This window comes from Hemitrygon akajei, chromosome 6, assembly GCF_048418815.1.
Source record: "Hemitrygon akajei chromosome 6, sHemAka1.3, whole genome shotgun sequence".
Taxonomy (NCBI): Eukaryota; Metazoa; Chordata; class Chondrichthyes; order Myliobatiformes; family Dasyatidae; genus Hemitrygon; species Hemitrygon akajei.
This window is the reverse complement of record NC_133129.1, coordinates 146,158,795-146,177,075: the sequence shown is the minus strand read 5'-3', so window position 1 is coordinate 146,177,075 and position 18,281 is coordinate 146,158,795. Positions and strand designations below refer to the sequence as shown.

Here is an 18,281-nt window from a genome sequence, read left to right as displayed (position 1 = left end):
TCTCGCTTGCTGCTGCTGCTGGAGGAGGGTCTCTCTCCCTCTTGCTAGCTGCTCCCGAGGGAAGGTCCTTGTGCTCAAGTGATCCATCTCTCCCTTGATGCTGCCAAAGCAAGGTTGAATCACCACGGTTTGAAGAATTGGACTCTAATTCAGGCTTATGATGTGCTCTAGTTCTGCCAGCTCCTTTTTTTAAGATAGCTACTTTTGGGCGATTTTTGAATTGGGTCAACCTGCACATAATGAACACTGAGCTGAACTGAAATATGCCTTTTGAGTTTGTGCTTTATATTCTGTGTTTTTGCTCATGTTTTTGTTACTGTTTGCATGATGTTTTTTGCATGTGGGGTGTTTGTTGTTATTCCTTGAATATGTTACAGTTCCATAATCTTCTTTGTTTCGTGGCTGTCTATGTAGAAGACACATTTCAGGGTTGTATGCTGCATACATACTTCGATAATTAATTTATTCTGAACGTTTGAATGAGTTAAGATTTGGTGCTACAGTGGAAATCAAGCAAAATTCTTCTGCTTGTTGACAATTGTGCAGCACACCCCAATGTAGAGTATTTTGAGAGACATCCAGCTGCCATTCCTGCCTGTCAATACAACACCCTTGGTGCAGCCAGTGGATGTGGGAATTAAAGCCATTGTATCAGAGAATGTTTGTGAACTACAATCTCAAAACAGTTGAAGAAAATCTACCCGACATCATCTTCAATAGCTACGGAAGTGAGTGCACAGGTTAACCTTGTAAAGGCAATACGGTTTGTCAGTGACAGTTGTGAGAAATCAGCAGTAAGACAATTCAGACTGTTTTGCTCACTGCATTCAGGCTTGAGATGCCAGAAACGCCTGGGAGTGAAAAAGAAATAATTTCACTACTTCAGCAAGTTCGGGACTACAAAGAATTTGAAGGAATTGACAATCATCCTGAATGTTACAATGAAACAAAGATTTGGGGGATGCCATTGTCAAAAGCAATGTATCAAAGTACCAAGGTGGGGAATATGAAGATGAGGGAAGTGATTGAATTGAATTGACTTTATTTCTTACTTCTTTCACATACATGAGGAGTAAAAATCTTTATGATATGTCTCCGTCTAAACGTGCAATCATAGTAATTTATAATAAACAGAGCAGTCAATGTAACACAGATCAGTGTGAGTTCATCAGTCTGATGGCCTGGTTGAAGAAGCTGTCCCGAAGCCTGTTGGTCCTGGCTTTTATGCTGCAGTACCGTTTCCCAGATGGTAGCAGCTGGAATAGATTGTGGTTAGGGGTGACTCAGGTCCCCGATGATCCTTCGGGCCCTTTTTACACCGTCTTTGTAAATGTCCTGAATCATGGGAAGTTCACAACTACAGATGCACTGGGCTGTCCGCACCACTCTCTGTAGAGTCCTGTGATTGAGGGAGGCACAATTCCCATACCAGGCAGTGATGCAGCCAGTCAGGATGCTCTCAATTGTGCCCCTGTAGAAAATTCTTAGGATTTGAAGGCCCATACCAAACTTCCTCAAGCATCTGAGGTGAAAGAGTTGCTGTTGTGCCTTTTTCATCACACAGCTGGTGTGTACAGACCACGTGAGATCCTCGGTGATGTGGATGTCCAGGAACATGAAGCTGTTTGCCCTCTCAACCCCACATCCATTGATGTCAATAGGGGTTAGCCCGTCTCCATTCCTCCTGTAATCCACAACCAGCTCCTTTGTTTTTGCGATGCTGAGGGAGAGGCTGTTCACTTGACACCACTGTGTCAGACAGGTGACTTCTTCCCTGTAGGCCGCCTCATTATTGTTTGAGATGAGGCCAATCAATGTAATGTCATCGGCAAATTTAATTAGCAGATTAGAGCTGTGAGTGGCGACACAGTCATGGGTATATAGGAAGTAAAGGAGAGGACTCAGTACACAGCCCCAAGGGGCTCTTGTGTTGAGAGTCAGAGGGGTGGAGGTGTGGGAGCCCACTCTTACCACCTGCTGGCAATCTGACAGGAAGCCCAGGATCCAGCTGCACAAGGCAGGGTCGAGGCCGAGGTCGCTGTGCTTCCCGTCAAGCTTGGATGGAACTATGGTGTTGAATGCTGAACTATTATTCAAGAGCAGCATCCTTCTTCTTCAGATGTGCAAGGACGGTAAGTGGAGCAGTGACTATTGCATTGTCTGTCGGTCGGTTGTGTCGGTAGGTGAATTGTAGGGGGTCCACTTTGGGTGGTAGCATGCTGCCAATGTAGTCCTTGACCTGCCACTCAAAGCATTTACTTATTATTGAGGTGAGTGTGACAGGACGCCAATCGTTCAGGCATGTTACCTTGGTCCTTTTTGGTACAGGGACAATGGTGGATAACTTGAAGCAAGAGGCCACTCTACACTGAGAGAGGGAGAGATTAAAAATGTCTGTAAACACACCTGCCAGTTGTGCTGCGCACATCCTGAGTACCCGCCCTGGGATGCTGTCCGGTCCCGCAGCCTTGTGACCGTCCACCCGTTGGAAATATCTGTGCACCTGAGCCTCAGAGATGGTATGCAGCCCTCACCACAAGTCACATGTGCTATTTATTGTGAATTTTGACTCAATTTGTCCCTGTATTATTGTTTCACAGCCTTGATAGCTTTGTAACTGCTTTTCCTGTGCTTCTGATTGCCGGCGATGTACACTCTATGTCGCACGGTAAGTGCTGCTCGCACAAAACTACTGATCCAGCATTTCTGGTTCGGGAAGACCCAGACTGACTGACTGACTGATGAGGGTGAAGATGACACAACAGAACCTGAACTAGTGACTACACAGGATGCCAGGGAATATATTGTTGGATCACGACACTACTTCATGCAGGAAGGTAATGAAGGCAGTCCAGTGTCTGCACTGACTTTGTTCATTTACAGTCCATCGAAAGTAAATGGCAACATACACTCGATGAATTCTTCCATCAATAACCATTACTAATTAATACACAGTTTTATTACACTGTATTAATGTTGGTAGTGTTCTAATTTGTTCTGTATTTTATTTGCAGTACCTAATTACTCAGTTAATCAGTAGTTTGTTTTGTTTTTTTATACCTTTTTAAATAATTCCATGAAACTGAATAATTGTAGCAGCTGCTTAATTGGGCAAAACATATTGTTCCCGATATGTCCCAATTAACTGGAATGCACTGTACTAGTACCTGGACAATCCAATGGAGATTCATGAGCTAATTCCTGCCATTAGAGGACTGTACCATGATAAGTGGCTGAACAGATTAGATCTACACTCATTGGAGGGTAGAAAATTGAGGTGTGATGTTATTGAATCATGTCTGATCCTTAAGGGGCAAGAGAGGATTAATGTCAATGCCTCCACGAGTGGGCGAAGCTGAAAGGAGAGGACATAATTACAAGATTAGTGAGCGGTCTTTTAAATATGAGGCATGTAGGAACAGCCTCTTGCTCCGGGATTACATTCTTGGACAGCCATGATCATTTTGCACCTGTAGAGGGAGATTGCCAGACAACATCTTGGGTCCAAAATCATTCACTTATTTCCCTCCACAGATGTTGCCTGAACTGCTGGGTTCCTCCACCAGTTTGGTTGTTGGTAGTTATAGAGTCTTGCAACTTTAGCATATTTCCTCCCAAAGGATATTTGGGAATCAACTGGGTCTTTATAACAAAATATATTGTGATTCATACTTTACAATTACCTGATTATTAGATGAATTCAAATTTCATAGCTGTCACATTAGATTTTGAAGTTGTCAGTCATTTACATTAGTGGTTACTGCTATATCCCTTGATTAACTTCCTTCCTAATAATTTGACAGACAATAATTGACTTGTTAGCTATAACAATTGTCCCTAGTTGTTCCATTTTATTGGGTCAAATTCAGATTTCAAATTAGAAATTTTAAGCTAATTGTGATGACTTGACAGACAATGAATTTATTAAGCAACTGAATGTGGTTTTTGTCAATAAAACTCAAATCTATTCAGCTCAAGGCTACTTCTTTGATACATAGATATAGACACTTCATTGATCCCAAAGAAAATTCCAGTGTCACAGTAACATTACAGGTGCACAGATATACAAACATTAGAAGAGAAGTAAGAAAGAATAAAAAATCATTTACCTGCAACAGTCTAACAGGAGGGGGTCATCACTTTCCCGGCTATAGGTTGACTCATTATAGAGCCTAATGGCAGAGGGTAAGAATGACCTCAAATAGTGCTCTTTGGAGCAGTGCAGGTCAATAAACAAAGTAATTCCCCATTAAACAAATACACTGAAGGCATAATGTTTGCAAAAAACTGAAAAAGATAAAATCTCACTCTGTTTGAGCAGCTTGAATGTTCTGACTAAAGCAATCCACCATGACCAATTATGGTGCAACATTTTTTCATTAGCTTGCAATCTGTCTTTCAACATATCCTCTGAAAAACAATATCTAAATAATAATCCATACATTTATTCTTAGTACCTCTCTAAAAAGCATGATTTACACACATTAATACGAACACTTTGAGCAATATATCGAAACTCCAGAAAATTTGATAGGTGATTAAAACATTGAGAGAATAACTGAACTGAACAGATCAAGGAATTCATTCAAGGTAATGATAAGCAAAGGCAAGCTGGGATAGGAGCATATTCTGTGTAAAATTATCCGACAACACATTGTTTCCATATATCCATACTTATCCAAGGCTCTGGAGGATATTTAAAAAGTAAATAGCCATTTAAAAGTAAGTTACCGGACAATGATTAAAAAATTTATTTTTAACTATAATGCCAAATGAATTTGGATTCTACTAAGGCCAAACATGACACATGCCTTAAAGGGAAATATTCAGAATAAAATCCAAACTGGTCATTAATTGGAAAAAATTATACAATGATGAAAAGTGAGGATCCCCTCTGCTCTGATCTTAACCAATGGGATATCTTCTGTACTGCTATAGATGTGACCTTAAAACTGATTGCTAATGGGTTATATATGATTATGATCCATTCAGCAATTAAATACAGATCATAAATTATTTTTGAAAATACTTTACCTTCAGTCAGTATTATGGCCAAAAAAACCAGAATTTTCAAATAAAACACTTACTGTTCAATTTCTTTTTGATATCTCTCTTGTTCTTCAGCAGTTTTCTGTGATATCTCCAGCTTTCTTCTAAGATATGTAAAAAATGTTTAATTAGTTTCAGTTAAAATCACAAATACACCAGTAACAGTCATGTTTGAACAACTCATGTAATGGCTTCTTACTGCAATATAATTAGTTTTTCTCATTTTGTACCTCCTATAAGTATATATTTTGCCTCTGTCACATTTCCTGGGGTATCTTTTGCCTCATGATTCTCTGATAAATATTGCAAACAGTCACATAAAATAAGGCATGATTCTCCATTGTATTTTCCCTTTATTACCACAGAGGTACGTGACATCCATCCACGTCTCCATACTAAGCTGACAGAAATGACATAATCAGCATCACCGTAAGACAATTAATCCTTAAAGTTTGCACTCGATGACAAACATTATTTGTTCTTCAAATGCAGTCACTAGATTAGTAATCATAGTATATGTTTTGCTGACAATATGAAATTACTAAATTAACCAGCAGAATGAGAGTTTCAATGTACTGGCCTGTCTAATACTGTTCTTTGAAACAGCCACAAAGATGGTTTTCCTGTATACAAGCTTTCCTCAATAAACAGGGACCATTTTACAGACATCTACAAGGGGTGATTGGTAAGTGCGTGGCCTAAGGTAGAAGGGGTCAATTTTAGAAAACCTAGCACATTTATTTTTCAACATAGTCCCCTCCTACATTTACACACTTAGTCCAGCAGTCGTAGAGCATTCTTATCCCTTCTCTGTAGAGGTCGGCATCTTGGACCTCCAGAAAGTGTCCACAGCAGGGGTGATTGATAAGTTTGTGGCCTAAGGTAGCAGGAACCCGTACAGCTCAACTTTGAGTGATTATGCAGAAAGTTTGAAGTTAATAACTTTTGTGGTATTTCTGTTTCAGGTAATTGAACATTGCAACATCGGCCTTCTTGCAGTCATCCGCTACCTCGGTCTCAAGGGCTTATCACCCAAGGAGGTCAATGAGGACATGGTGGCAACACTAGGGGAGGGTGAAAAAAAAATGTGCTAGGTTTTCTAAAATTGACTCCTTCTACCTTAGGCCACAAACTTATCAATCACCTCTCATATATGTCATTTTTTTCAATAAATTAAAAGCACACAATTAACTTGGCATAGTAATCATACTTCCCCCGTATTGTAATAAATGGCATTAAGATCACAGAAGAATGAACAATTACTAAAAAGAGGAGCGGGACAGGAAACAAGTTCTGCTGCACATAGGAACAGATGCATGTATATATATATCTGAATTTAATAATATTTAGGGAGCTTGCTCACAATTAGAAGAGTCCATACTTTGGGCACTTGTAATTACTGGAGAGGCAGCATAAAGTCTGGCAATAGAAAGATTGAACATTGTAGTTGTTTTAGATGTAGGAGTGTAGCAAAATCCTCTTCCGTATACACATTAGCAGTTTATGTAATATTTCATTCAGTAAAATATAGCCCCAAAAAGAAAGATTTGTGCCATACAGGAATAATGGCAAAAGGTGAGGCTACACACATTGCAACCCCTCAGGAATCTCCACCATTTTCCCAGGGAGCTCCTGAGTGGCTTGGAAACCTGGTCTCAATTTCTGCAGCCTTGTGATTCTATCTCTGGTAAGTGTAATTCAGAAGCTTTTTATATTGGCTCTTAGGACAAGCTGATACTGTGAAGGGTGCTATCTAAATTAAATACATTCCTTAAAACAGTATAAATTAATGAAACCATCATTCAGACTTTGCTAAGTGATTCTTGTAGAATAATATGGTAGTGTATTTGATGTTTCCTTATAACTACAATAGGGTACAATAGAGTTAACTATGTTGCAGTGAAAAGTTACTGTATTCAACTGTCTGCAAGTGAAAACAAAATGAAGAAAGCATTCAGGAATTTCAAACATTCCGCCTTGCTTCAGAGGATAGTATGCCTGAAATTTCTCAATCTTATTGAAAACTGAGCAGCTTGTATGAAACACTGGGCAAAATAATGCCCTATTACAGGATAAATGCTGCCATTTTCCTTTCTGAACACATTCTGTGGTATGATGGATGACTATATTTGGTTTTATGTTAAGTTGCTTTTATTACTGAAAAGGAAGCAAAAGTATTAAAGATATCATCTTACTGCCTCTCTTTTTCTTGTTGTTCCTTCAGAATTTTGTTGGCTTCCATTGCAATCCTTTTCTGCTGCATTAATTCCTGACGCTCTCGTTCATGGCGGTAATATTCATTCATTCGCTCTTCTTCGGTTTGGAATAGTTCTTTCCCCTAAAATGATCAGAAAAAAAAATTCAATTATTGGCAACACATACAATTGTTACTTATATATTTTTAATTATTAGAATATAATCTGAGATGGGAAGCCAGGGAATTTATTCCAGAAGTGTGGCACATGCATCTTGGAATAATCAGCAGGTTCAATGCCTTGCAACAAAATTCACTTAGATTTCTACTAGGAATTTCTCATTATAGAATGGAAATGGAATACAGCCATGAAGATATTAGCCTTCCATTGCACTTTTCTACCATCTGTTTGCTGCTCTGATGTTTTACTATATATATACTATATATATCCAGTACTTGAAATTGCACTGGACTACCAATGCTGAATGTCAGGCTAATAAATGAAATACACAACCACTACTGACACCTGCAGAATGGAGCTTCGATTAGAAAGGTATATTTTGTGCAGAAGCCAGTGCTTTAAGTGAGATTTCATTAGGAAATACAGAAACAGGGCAGCATTCTATTTGAGTAATAGGCACAGGGATGGATTTGTCAATATTTCGAAGCAGTACAAATGAGCATAACAAGCCAGCACCAAGACAACACTGTGCATCATTAAACTGTTTTACTGCTTGCTGTTCTACTGTGGTAAAGATAGTTGGTGGAGTGTGGAGAGAATCATTTGTTCTGTTTAGGAAATCTGATTATAGATGGCACTGACAAGAAGTATCTGCCTGTGCAGGAGTACATTCCCCCTGGACACTGTCTCCCTTTTTCTCTTAGATGACAGAGTAAGCTGCTGATGTTCAGCAGTAATGTTGCTTTTGGAACCTTCATTATCCTTCTGCTGCTCTTGCTCCTGCTGGTTGTCTCCTTCCATTTCATGGTTCTCAGACTGGATCTCCTGTGGCTCTTCCTCAGTCATTGGCTGTTGTCTTCTGCTGGCCAGGTAATGCAGGACAATGAAGTCTCCGCACACACTGGGCATGTGCTCTAGTGCATCCTTCACACAGATGAAGACAATGGAATCTCACTTTCAGGAGATGAAAGGCCTGCTCCACATCATGACTGAATGATTACCTTTGTGTTTACTCATCTGGAGATTGAAGGAGAACAAGGGCCCAAAAGCCCTACGTCAAAAGTACCCTTCTTCGCCGAGATCCATTTTTAAAGGTAGTTGTGACCACTGAAACTGTTAGAAACTGCAGATTCATTGAGGATAAAGGAGTTATGGGAGCCGCTGGGAAACTTGGCTTTGATCACCTAAAATTTTTTTCTCGCAATCTCTGACAAGAATTGGGAACTCTTTTTAATTAATGAAAGGCTCTGGGTATTGAAGGGAGGCCTGGAGGGTACCCAAGTACAATCAGTGGCTGTCAACACTTACAGAGTCTAGTAACGCTAGTAAGGCTCAACGCCTGCAATGCCATTTCCTCCCTACTGAAACCAAAAAGTGAAAAAAATGCTCCTTGAACATTGCATTGGGCAGAGATAATTGGTGACCGCATGGAATTATCCAGTTGCTAGGAAGCTGACAGTTGCTAAGGCTTCCACCTTCAGAGAGAGATGGATGGACCAGGCAGTAGAACATAGCCAAAGTCCACAGAACTTTATTATAATAACAGTATCTGTTATTATAGCCTTAGGAAACATGCCCATAAAGTGAATGCCCATTACATGGATCCAAATATGACTCCAATGCCATTAAGAATGCTCCATTCATTATAGTCTTAATACTGATCATTTCTGAGAAATTTTCTCTATCACTCCCCATGGCATCTAGAATGCCTATGGTGAAGCATCTACTAATGAAATGCTGTCAATACTGTTAACTTTAACACTACCAGCCACCACCACCTTTAAATGGACACTTCCACACCAAATGCTAGACGCATTTCATGCTTTGCTTAAACTCGCACAGATTTTGGAAATTTCTGAGCAGTCTGCCATCATTTCTGAAGCTGCATTGAGATGATAGTGGAAATTTTCTTCGAATGTGCAAGTCAAAGATGCAGACAGAGTGTGCTCTGCATACTCCTGCAACTTCCCATGAAAATCATCTTCTGGAGCACAGACTACCAAACTTATGTCTGAAGGAGCTCAAAAAAGTTTTCCACTATAATTCATGCTACTAGTTATGTTAATTTGGATTGCGACTAGAAATGCCCAGTCTAATTACATGACTGGTGGGATTTCATTTATCTTAATCCAACTTATTTTGTGGAAAGAAGAAAGTACAGCAGCACCCCTACATCTGCAGGAGTTTGCATGGCATCTAAACCTTCTACATACCTCCAGAGACGTGTAGTGGAGAGTTTATTGACTGGCTGCATCACAGCCTGGAATGGAAACACCAATATCCTTGAACATAAAATCCTACAAAAAGTAGTGGATACAGCCCTGTTCATCATGGGTAAAGCCCTCCCAACCATTGAGCACATCTACATGAAATGCTGACGCCGGAAAGCAGCATCCATCAAGGACCATCACCACCCAAGGCATGATCTCTTCTCGCTGCTGCCATCAGGAAGGTGGTACAGGAGCCTCAGGATCCACACCACCAGGTTCAGGAATAGTTACTACCCCTCAACCACCAGGCTCTTGAAGCAAAGGGGATAAATTCACTTCCCCCATCTTTGAAATATTCCCACAACAAATGTACTCATTTTCAAGGACTCTTCATCTCATGCTCTTGATATTTATTGCTTATTTATTTATTAATATTATTTCTTTCTTTCTGTATTTGCACAGTTTATTGTCTTCTGAACACTGGTTCAATGCCCAAGTTTGTGCAGTCTTTGATTCTGCTATGGTTATTATTCTATGGATTTGTTGAGTATGCCCACAAGAAAACGAATCTCACGGTTGTACAGGGGTGACATATATGTACTTTGAACTTCACCTCAAAGAATGGTCTTGTTGAACTTATTACTACCAATATTTATGATACAATATTGTTTTTAAATAAGTAATAGTGCATTCAACTTTGAACACATCAATTTGAAGCTTCGGTTTTACAAAGCAGAAGTACTTTGTTGCACACAATCCCCAAGAAAACTTTAAACTCTAGCAATTCTTTTATCCGCAGGATGATCAATACTTACTGCACCAGTGAGTACAATGATTGTCAGGCTCCTGCTGCTCTTCAGAATTCGGACAGCCTGGTTTTGGGGAAAAATACAGAATCACATATCATTGGAAAAAGAAGCATCTCTCCCATGTTTGCCACTTCTTTTATTCCTTATGAAGTTAGGTAGTTAGGTCATTAAAAGACAACTGGGTAACCTGGATTCCATCATCTTTAATTATATCATAAACATGAGAAAATCTGCAGATGCTGCAAAATGCTGCAGGAATTCAGCAGGACAGGCAGCATCTATGGAAAAAGTAAACAGTCAATTTTTCCCCGCTGAGACCCTTCGTCAGGACTCAAAGAAGGATCCTGCAGAAGGGTTCAGCCTGAAACATTGACCGTTTGCTCTTTTCCACAGATGCACCCTGACCTGATGAGTTCCTCAAGCATTTTGTGTGTGTTTGCTTCAATTATATCATATTCATCTAAACAGTAATTGGGGCAATTCCATGAAGTCATTGGGATCTTTGATCTAACATTCAAAATAGGATCAAATCAAGTCATTGGGTCTCAAATGCATCTTTAACTATAGCATAAGCAGAAAAGCCATTAAGAACACCCTGTCCAAAAGAAATACTGTTACCATTGCAGAGGTTTGTTTAGATTGTTTTCAGCAATGCAATATTGTGGTAATAAATCGACAGATACAGAAAGTTTCAGAACCATAAGAGATGGACAAAAATAGAATGACCTCAGTGACAATGCGAATATTCCTCATGTACTGAAACACAACTAAAATAGCTAAGCTCCAGGCTCAGTGATCTCTTAACGTTCAATAGCAAAATACAGTCAAACTCCAGGTCTTCCATTGTGCCAGAGCAGTACGTTGCCCAGCTGATTAAATGTTATTTCAATCAATACTCCAACACACTATTAAGTCACATTTTAGAGATGTTACATAAAATTATAATTATTTTTTCCAACAATCCCGGCCAGCCTAGAAACTGGACCCAGTGATTATCAAGTGAATGTGGGAAATGAGGGCCTAGTGAGATTAAAGAGAGCATGGGAACTACGGCCTTGGTGTATCGAAGGGAGTGTGGGAACCAGTGCCCTAGAGTATTAAAGGGAGGGAAGGAACTGTGACCCTAGTGCGTTTAAATGAGTGTAGAAATTAGGGCCCTCGTGTGTTAAAAGGAGCTCACAAATCATTACCCTGAGCATCTTATGCTGACAATCAGGATTTTCAAACATTTGGAATGCAGATTATTGGATTTTTTTTCTACATCTCAAATCTTACTTCACTGCTTAATGAATACATTGGGAACAAACTGTATTTAGCATAACACTGAAAGGGAGATGAACAAGAAACAACAACTTTTAAAATCCTGCCCAATACTGCTGTTGACTAACTTCAAGTATGCACCATGGTAAACCATCTGATCCAAACAATTTGCTCTTGCGTTGATGAAGCTGATATTGTAACTCAAGATACTAATAAAACATATAATGTCATATGATTTTTATGCAAACAGGATTCTTTGTTAAAAAATTTAAATCAGATTTTACCTCTTTGTGATCCACGTTTGTAAAATCAACTCCATCTACTTCAACAATCTGATCTCCAACCTGTGTTAAAAAGAGAAAGGCAACTTGTAATCACAGAATAATCTACGTTCGAACATTATAAGATGTCATTGTTTGTTTAATTATGTTAGCTTGATGAATTGTTGGAGATTCACTGCTTACTTATTAATTATCGATCACAAACATAGTGGCATATTATAACACAGAAATGACAAATCCATCGATGACTCAATTGCTTTGTATACAATTCAAGCTTGACAGTCATAAAAATGGATTTCAGCAAATGAAAAAACAGTTTGCAAGGTTACTGCACTTTTGAAAGCGCAAGAGACATTTAAGATTTCACAGTATGTTACAGCACAGAAATAGATATATTGGCTTTTAGTCTACATAAACAAGTAGATTGAATCCTATTCTTTGGCTCAGCTTCTCTCCACTTTAATAATTCTTCTCACAAATTCAGATTTAGCTCTTCTTAGAATAAATTTATGTATTCCGTTGAAGCAACGTTTTAAGACAGATAACCATATTCTAAGTCTTTCTCTGTAATTATTGGATTAACTCCTTTAAATCAATTTCAAGATTAATTGTCATACAACCACATAAAGGGATGCAGTCAAATGAAACAGCGTTCTTCTGGAGGAGCTCAGCATCTATGGAAAAGAGTACAGTCCATGTTTTGGCCTGAGACCCTTCAGCAGGATTGGAGAAAAAAAGCTGAGTAGTAGATTTTACAGGTGGGGGGAGGGGAGAGAGAAACACGAGGTGATAGGTGAAACCCGAAGGGGGAAGGATGAAGTAAAGAGATGGGAAGTAGACTGGTGAAAGAGATACAGGGCTGGAGAAGGGGGAGTCTGACAGAAGAGGACTGAAGGCCATGGAAGAAAAGGGGGTGAGGAGCACCAGAGGGAGGCAATGGGCTGGCAAGTAGACAAGGTGAGAGACAGAAAAGGTTATGGGGAATGGTGATGGAGAGTTGGGAGTGGCATTACCAGAACTTCAAGAAATCGATATTCATACCATCAGGTTGGAGGCTACCCAGATGGAATACAAGATGTTATTCCTCCAACCTAAGTGTGGCCTCATCACGGCAGTAGAGCAGGCCATGGATAGACATACCAGAATGGGAAAGGGAAATTGAATTAAAATGGCTGGTCACTGAGGGATCCTGCTTTTTCTGGCAGATGGAGCGTAGGTGCTCAGTGAAGTGGTCTCCCAATCTATGTCGGGTCTCGCCAATAGTTGAAGCACTGGACACAGTATATGACCCCCAACAGACGCACAGGTGAAGTGTCACCTCAGATGGAAGTACTGGTAGTGAGGGAGGTGGTGTAGGGGCAGGTGTAGCACTTGTTCCACTTGCAAGGATAAGTGCCAAGAGGGAGATCAGTGGGGAAGGACGAATGGATGAGAGAGTCATGTAGGGAGCGATTGCTGCAGAAAGCAGAAATTTGGGGGGTGGGAGGGTGAAAGGAATCATGTGCTTGGTGGTGGGATCCCCTTGGAGATGGCCACTGGGGCCATCTCCAACACACAATACCTTCAGTCATACACAGCAAACAGCACAAAAGATAGCAGAAAAACATAGTTACTAAAAATATATTAAAATAATATGGCTGAAATCTCTGAGTGTCATGGCCTGTAGATTGATGGTGCATGGATACTGTCCTGGAGCCGTGTTTCTGCAAGAACAAACTGCAGCAGTTCCTCATTTTGTGCAAGTGCACTTGCAGACAAATGCAATCCAGCTTGACTTCTTGGGAGTGAACACTGGAGGCCCGTAACAACACAGCAGGCCAGCCTGCAACCCAGTTCAGAATCCAGGGGCACAAAGCCGGTTCTGGTGACAGCCATAGACAATCCTGAGGCACGATGGCCTTGTCTATGCTACAACTGAGGTATCGTAGCTCTGCTGCTTTTGATCTTGCCAATGAACCAGTGAATGAACTTGCATTACTCTAAATCACCAATGTCCAACAGGGTCTTACAATCACAAGGAAAATGTCCCAGCCAATTATTTCCATCATTTGCTGGGTCGCAGACTGCTGGTAGAGAGGGACAGCAACCTTAAATTCCTCAGTGCTGTCATTTCAGACGACCTGTCCTGGGTCCAGCACAGAAGTGCCTTTATGAAGAAAGCCCAGCAGCGCATCTACTTTATTAGATGTTTGTGAAGATTTGGCATGTCACCTAAAACTTTGACAAGCTTCTATAGATGTGTAATGGAGGGTATATTGAATGATTTTAATCATGGCCTGGTAGGGAAACACCAATAACCTTGAGCAGAAAAGCCTACTGAATGTAGTGGATCCGGTCCAGTTCATCCCCGGTAAAGCCCTCCACACCAATGGGCACATCTACACTGAGTGTTGACACAGGAAAGCGGCATCCGTCATTAAAGACCCCCACTATCCAGGTCATGCTCTCTCCTGATGCAGGAGCTTCAGGACCTACATATTGTATTTACAGTGAATGTCCACAGAAAGTGAATCTCAGGGCTGTATATGGTGATGTATATATATACTTTAATAATAAATTTACTTTGAACATTGGACTTCGAAGCAGGCTACAACATGCTGTGCAGGAAATCCAGCTCCATCGCTATCTAACAACTCACTAGTCGGGTAGATGGGATAGACCTGCTATTCTTGATGTTCTCAAGATCCTGCAGTGTCTTGCAATCATCAAAAAGACATAAAGGACAAACAATTACCGGTACACCTTTATTTTGGACCGGAGTGGCCACTGTGTCTGAGTATGCCGCCATCTTATTGGAAAGGGAGGTTATTCTCCAGTCTTTTCTACAAACTGTGAGCCATCACACTGACTTACTAACTTACTTATTACAACACAGGAGAACATTCAGACCATTGGGTCCATATCATCTCTGAATAAAAAAAACATCAGCCTCATTCCTCTTATTTCCCTGTAATGCTGTAATTCATTCTCTCAGCACCCATCCACCCTTTGATTCTTCTACCATTTACCTTCACTAAAGGGTAATTTACATTGCCTAGTTAATCTATCACTGTGACTTTAAGATGTGGGGAGGAAACTAGAGCAGTTGTTTGAAATTCATAGAGTTACTGGGAGAATATTTATTCTCTACACAGAGGCTTGGGAAGTTGGGACTGAGGCATGATTACTGGAGTCTGCAGTGCAGTCTCATTCTGTTGCCTTGATGGCAAACATTCACACACAGCTGGATACTGAAGGAGTGCAACTCTTTTCATTACTGTATAAGGCAGAAATAATGCACACTGACTTAAAAAGTACTCAATATGATGTGAAAAATATCATGAACTGCGGCGAAGCATAGCAAAACATCAAAGTACTCTCCATCTTCTGATCTCTGGTGAGATGAAAAGTTATAGCTAGAATTGTTTGAATATGGAGTACTTGTGTTTTCTTTTTGCAGTAGACAACTTCGAACTTCAAGATGTGGTTCTGTCATTTTGCTCTTTGATAGTCTGAATGAACATGACCATTTGTTGTGTACTTTCTCTCCTCATTTTCTTTCTTCTATTAGCTTGTCATGTTCAAAATGCTGTTTGCCATTTCTTCCAACAAGTTATGCAGGGTTAAGAGAAGGTACTAACGGAAGCACAAAGATCCAAAATGGCATTTTTTGATGTCAAATCAATGTTGCTGCAACCAAGGTGGTTCTACATACAACAGACCTCACAAATATGTGTGGCATGGCTACTATTTTGCAGGCGTTATATTTTTCAATTAGCTTAAGTACAGTGAGTCAGAAGTGTCAGTGCATAAATTGTAAAGGACTAAAGTCATTGGAGTCAGTCAGCAATCAGATATGTTCATATGTTTGTTTCTACGCAAAGCTGGCCTGTAAAAACAGGCCTAATTCTTTGACCAGCTGTAGGCTGCCAAAATTTAATTCTTTCTTTGCCAGTTTTTTTTTGCTAGTTACATCCCAATGAAGTACTGCAAATGCCTCTGTTGGAATTTGATGGATGATGAAAAAGTCTATGATAGTCTGGATGAAATTGCTGTCAATCTAAAAATATTCATTACAATAAACCAGTGACAACTTTGAAGCAGATTACATGTCAGAATGATACAGTAAGTCCATTTGCACCTAACATTACAAATAGAATTTGCACATTTTACGTAATTCCTGATATCTGTGATGCATGCATTTTAAAATATTTCAAATTTGCCTGTTTGAGGCTAGAGCAAATGCTCTCAGTTGTCAGCTTTTTTATGCTTTAGTATCAGAATCAGATTTATTATCACCAGCATGTGACGTGAAATTTGTTAACTTAGCAGCAGCAGTTCAATGCAATACATAATATACAAGAGGAAAAAAACCAATAAATAAAATAAAAATAATAATAAATAAACAAGTAAAGCAATTACAGTACACATATATTGAATAGATTTTTTTAAATCATGCAAAAAATAGAAATAGTGTATATTAAAAAAAGTGAGGTAGTGTCCACTTAAGAATCAGATGGCAGAGGGGAAGAAGGTGTTCCTGAATCGCCTGTGAATGCTACTAAATGTGCTACAACAAAACTATTGCCATAAATCAGAACATGGACGGCAGAAATGCCTTTAATTTACCCAAGCTCTCCACTTATTTTAGCTACAATTGGATACAGTCCGATTCACAAGGTCTTCTAATTAAGTTCTATTCTCAGCAGCTTACACTTTCTACTGTTACCGGTAATACCGTCAAAAAATAATGTCTCTGGACATAGTAGCTTGTTATCAGATAAGAGGGTGAATGGCAAATACCTGTTCCTGTTCAATGTGATTCACTGACCTCTAAGCCCACCTCTGCAGAAACTGATCCTGGTTTCACATTGCTGATAAAGATCCCTGGCTTCTGAGTAGGACCACTGGATATGCTGCATTAGAGAAAGAGAGGGAGTTCACTTTAAACGTCCACAAAGTACACAAAATAAAACTTTCAAAAATCAGTGAGGTTACCTGCATCCCATGCCTTTTACACCAACCAAGCTGATGAAAACCTTCTTTTCCCTTACTTCCTTGTTCCCCAGGGAAGCCAATCCGGCTAAACTGATCTTCCCATCCTGCAAAAGAGATCACGTTTGTGTAAATACAATAGGCCAGAGCTACAAACACATTTCAATGTGCATTCCAAAAGATAGTGGTAAAAAAATGCACCAATGTCATCACATCTCAAAATACTTAAATTCATTGCACTTTCATAATAAATGTCAAATAGGGCTCGTATATAACACAAAATATATTTTGCAATATTTGGTTTTGGTACAAAGTGTGTTGGAAATGTTAGGGCCATACTTCACACAAGGGAAGAAATTAAGTAAGGGAGACGCTTTGCAGAATGTCATTGACATGTTAACTCCAGTTACATAGAAAACAAAATCAATTTGCAATTTCTATCTTCAGCATCTTGCACACATAACAATTATCTATATATTATTTGCATTTAATTAATTCAAAAAACAACCAGAAGCATTCAGAGTGAACAATTAAGATATACCAAGTCCGTAATGAAAATATTATTTTGAAATTCCTGCTGATAATTTACTGGCTAATCTGGAATTGCTGCAAATAATGTAACTAACATGGAAGGTCAAATGACTTAGCACTGAAGGTAATTCACGAATCCTGTTGTAAAATGTGTAGGTTTCAAACTTGTACTCCTTCAAATTGCTTGTATTATCTTAAATTTGATCAGACATTTAAATTTTCTGCACTTCATCATGCATTTTGCTCTAAAATTGATGACCACAAGAAATCTGGATTTAGTAATTTTCTACTGTCTGTTTCTCGTTAAATTACGGTAACTACTTCTGTCATCATTTTACCAAATCTACTTTTTTTATCTGCTATTTTGGTCATCTGCTCTAGTGCTTCTACAATTGTTTTTTTTTAAATCCCAATGATAAACTTTTCTACATTATAATAGTGACAATTCTTGTTAAGTATTGACTGTTCAGGGTTTGGGTTATCTAAAAGCACAGCATAACTGCAATTCTTTCCTTCACTGACTACATTAAAAATGTAATATAATCGCAAATAGTTACTACTTTTGTTGCTCTGTAAAATAGGGAATAGTGATTGAGAAATATGGAAAACAGTGTTCACTGTCAACAGATTAGGATACCACAGAGAGCGTCCATTTCACATAAACCACTATGCATCTTGAACAAATCAACCTGGTAAAATTAGTTTTCCAAGAAGCACAGTTAACTGCAAAGTTATTTCCATTTTAATTCTTCAATTTATACGCCCGTTAGTAGAATATGAACTCCCTGTAAT

The 18,281-nt window shown here is 39.3% G+C and overlaps 1 protein-coding gene across 2 annotated transcripts in view; it reads right to left on the bottom strand.

Annotated features, from left to right (window-relative positions):
- Positions 1-18,281, bottom strand: part of ush1c (Usher syndrome 1C) — a 191,396-nt gene that overhangs the window by 123,451 nt on the left and 49,664 nt on the right. For both annotated transcript variants that reach the window (XM_073049471.1, XM_073049472.1), the window contains exons 8-13: positions 16,962-17,065; positions 16,795-16,879; positions 11,988-12,047; positions 10,450-10,506; positions 7,245-7,387; positions 5,088-5,153 (exon numbers count right to left, since the gene is read on the bottom strand). In XM_073049471.1, coding sequence (XP_072905572.1) covers positions 5,088-5,153; positions 7,245-7,387; positions 10,450-10,506; positions 11,988-12,047; positions 16,795-16,879; positions 16,962-17,065 — 515 coding nt within the window. The remainder of the gene's footprint in view (positions 1-5,087; positions 5,154-7,244; positions 7,388-10,449; positions 10,507-11,987; positions 12,048-16,794; positions 16,880-16,961; positions 17,066-18,281) is intronic.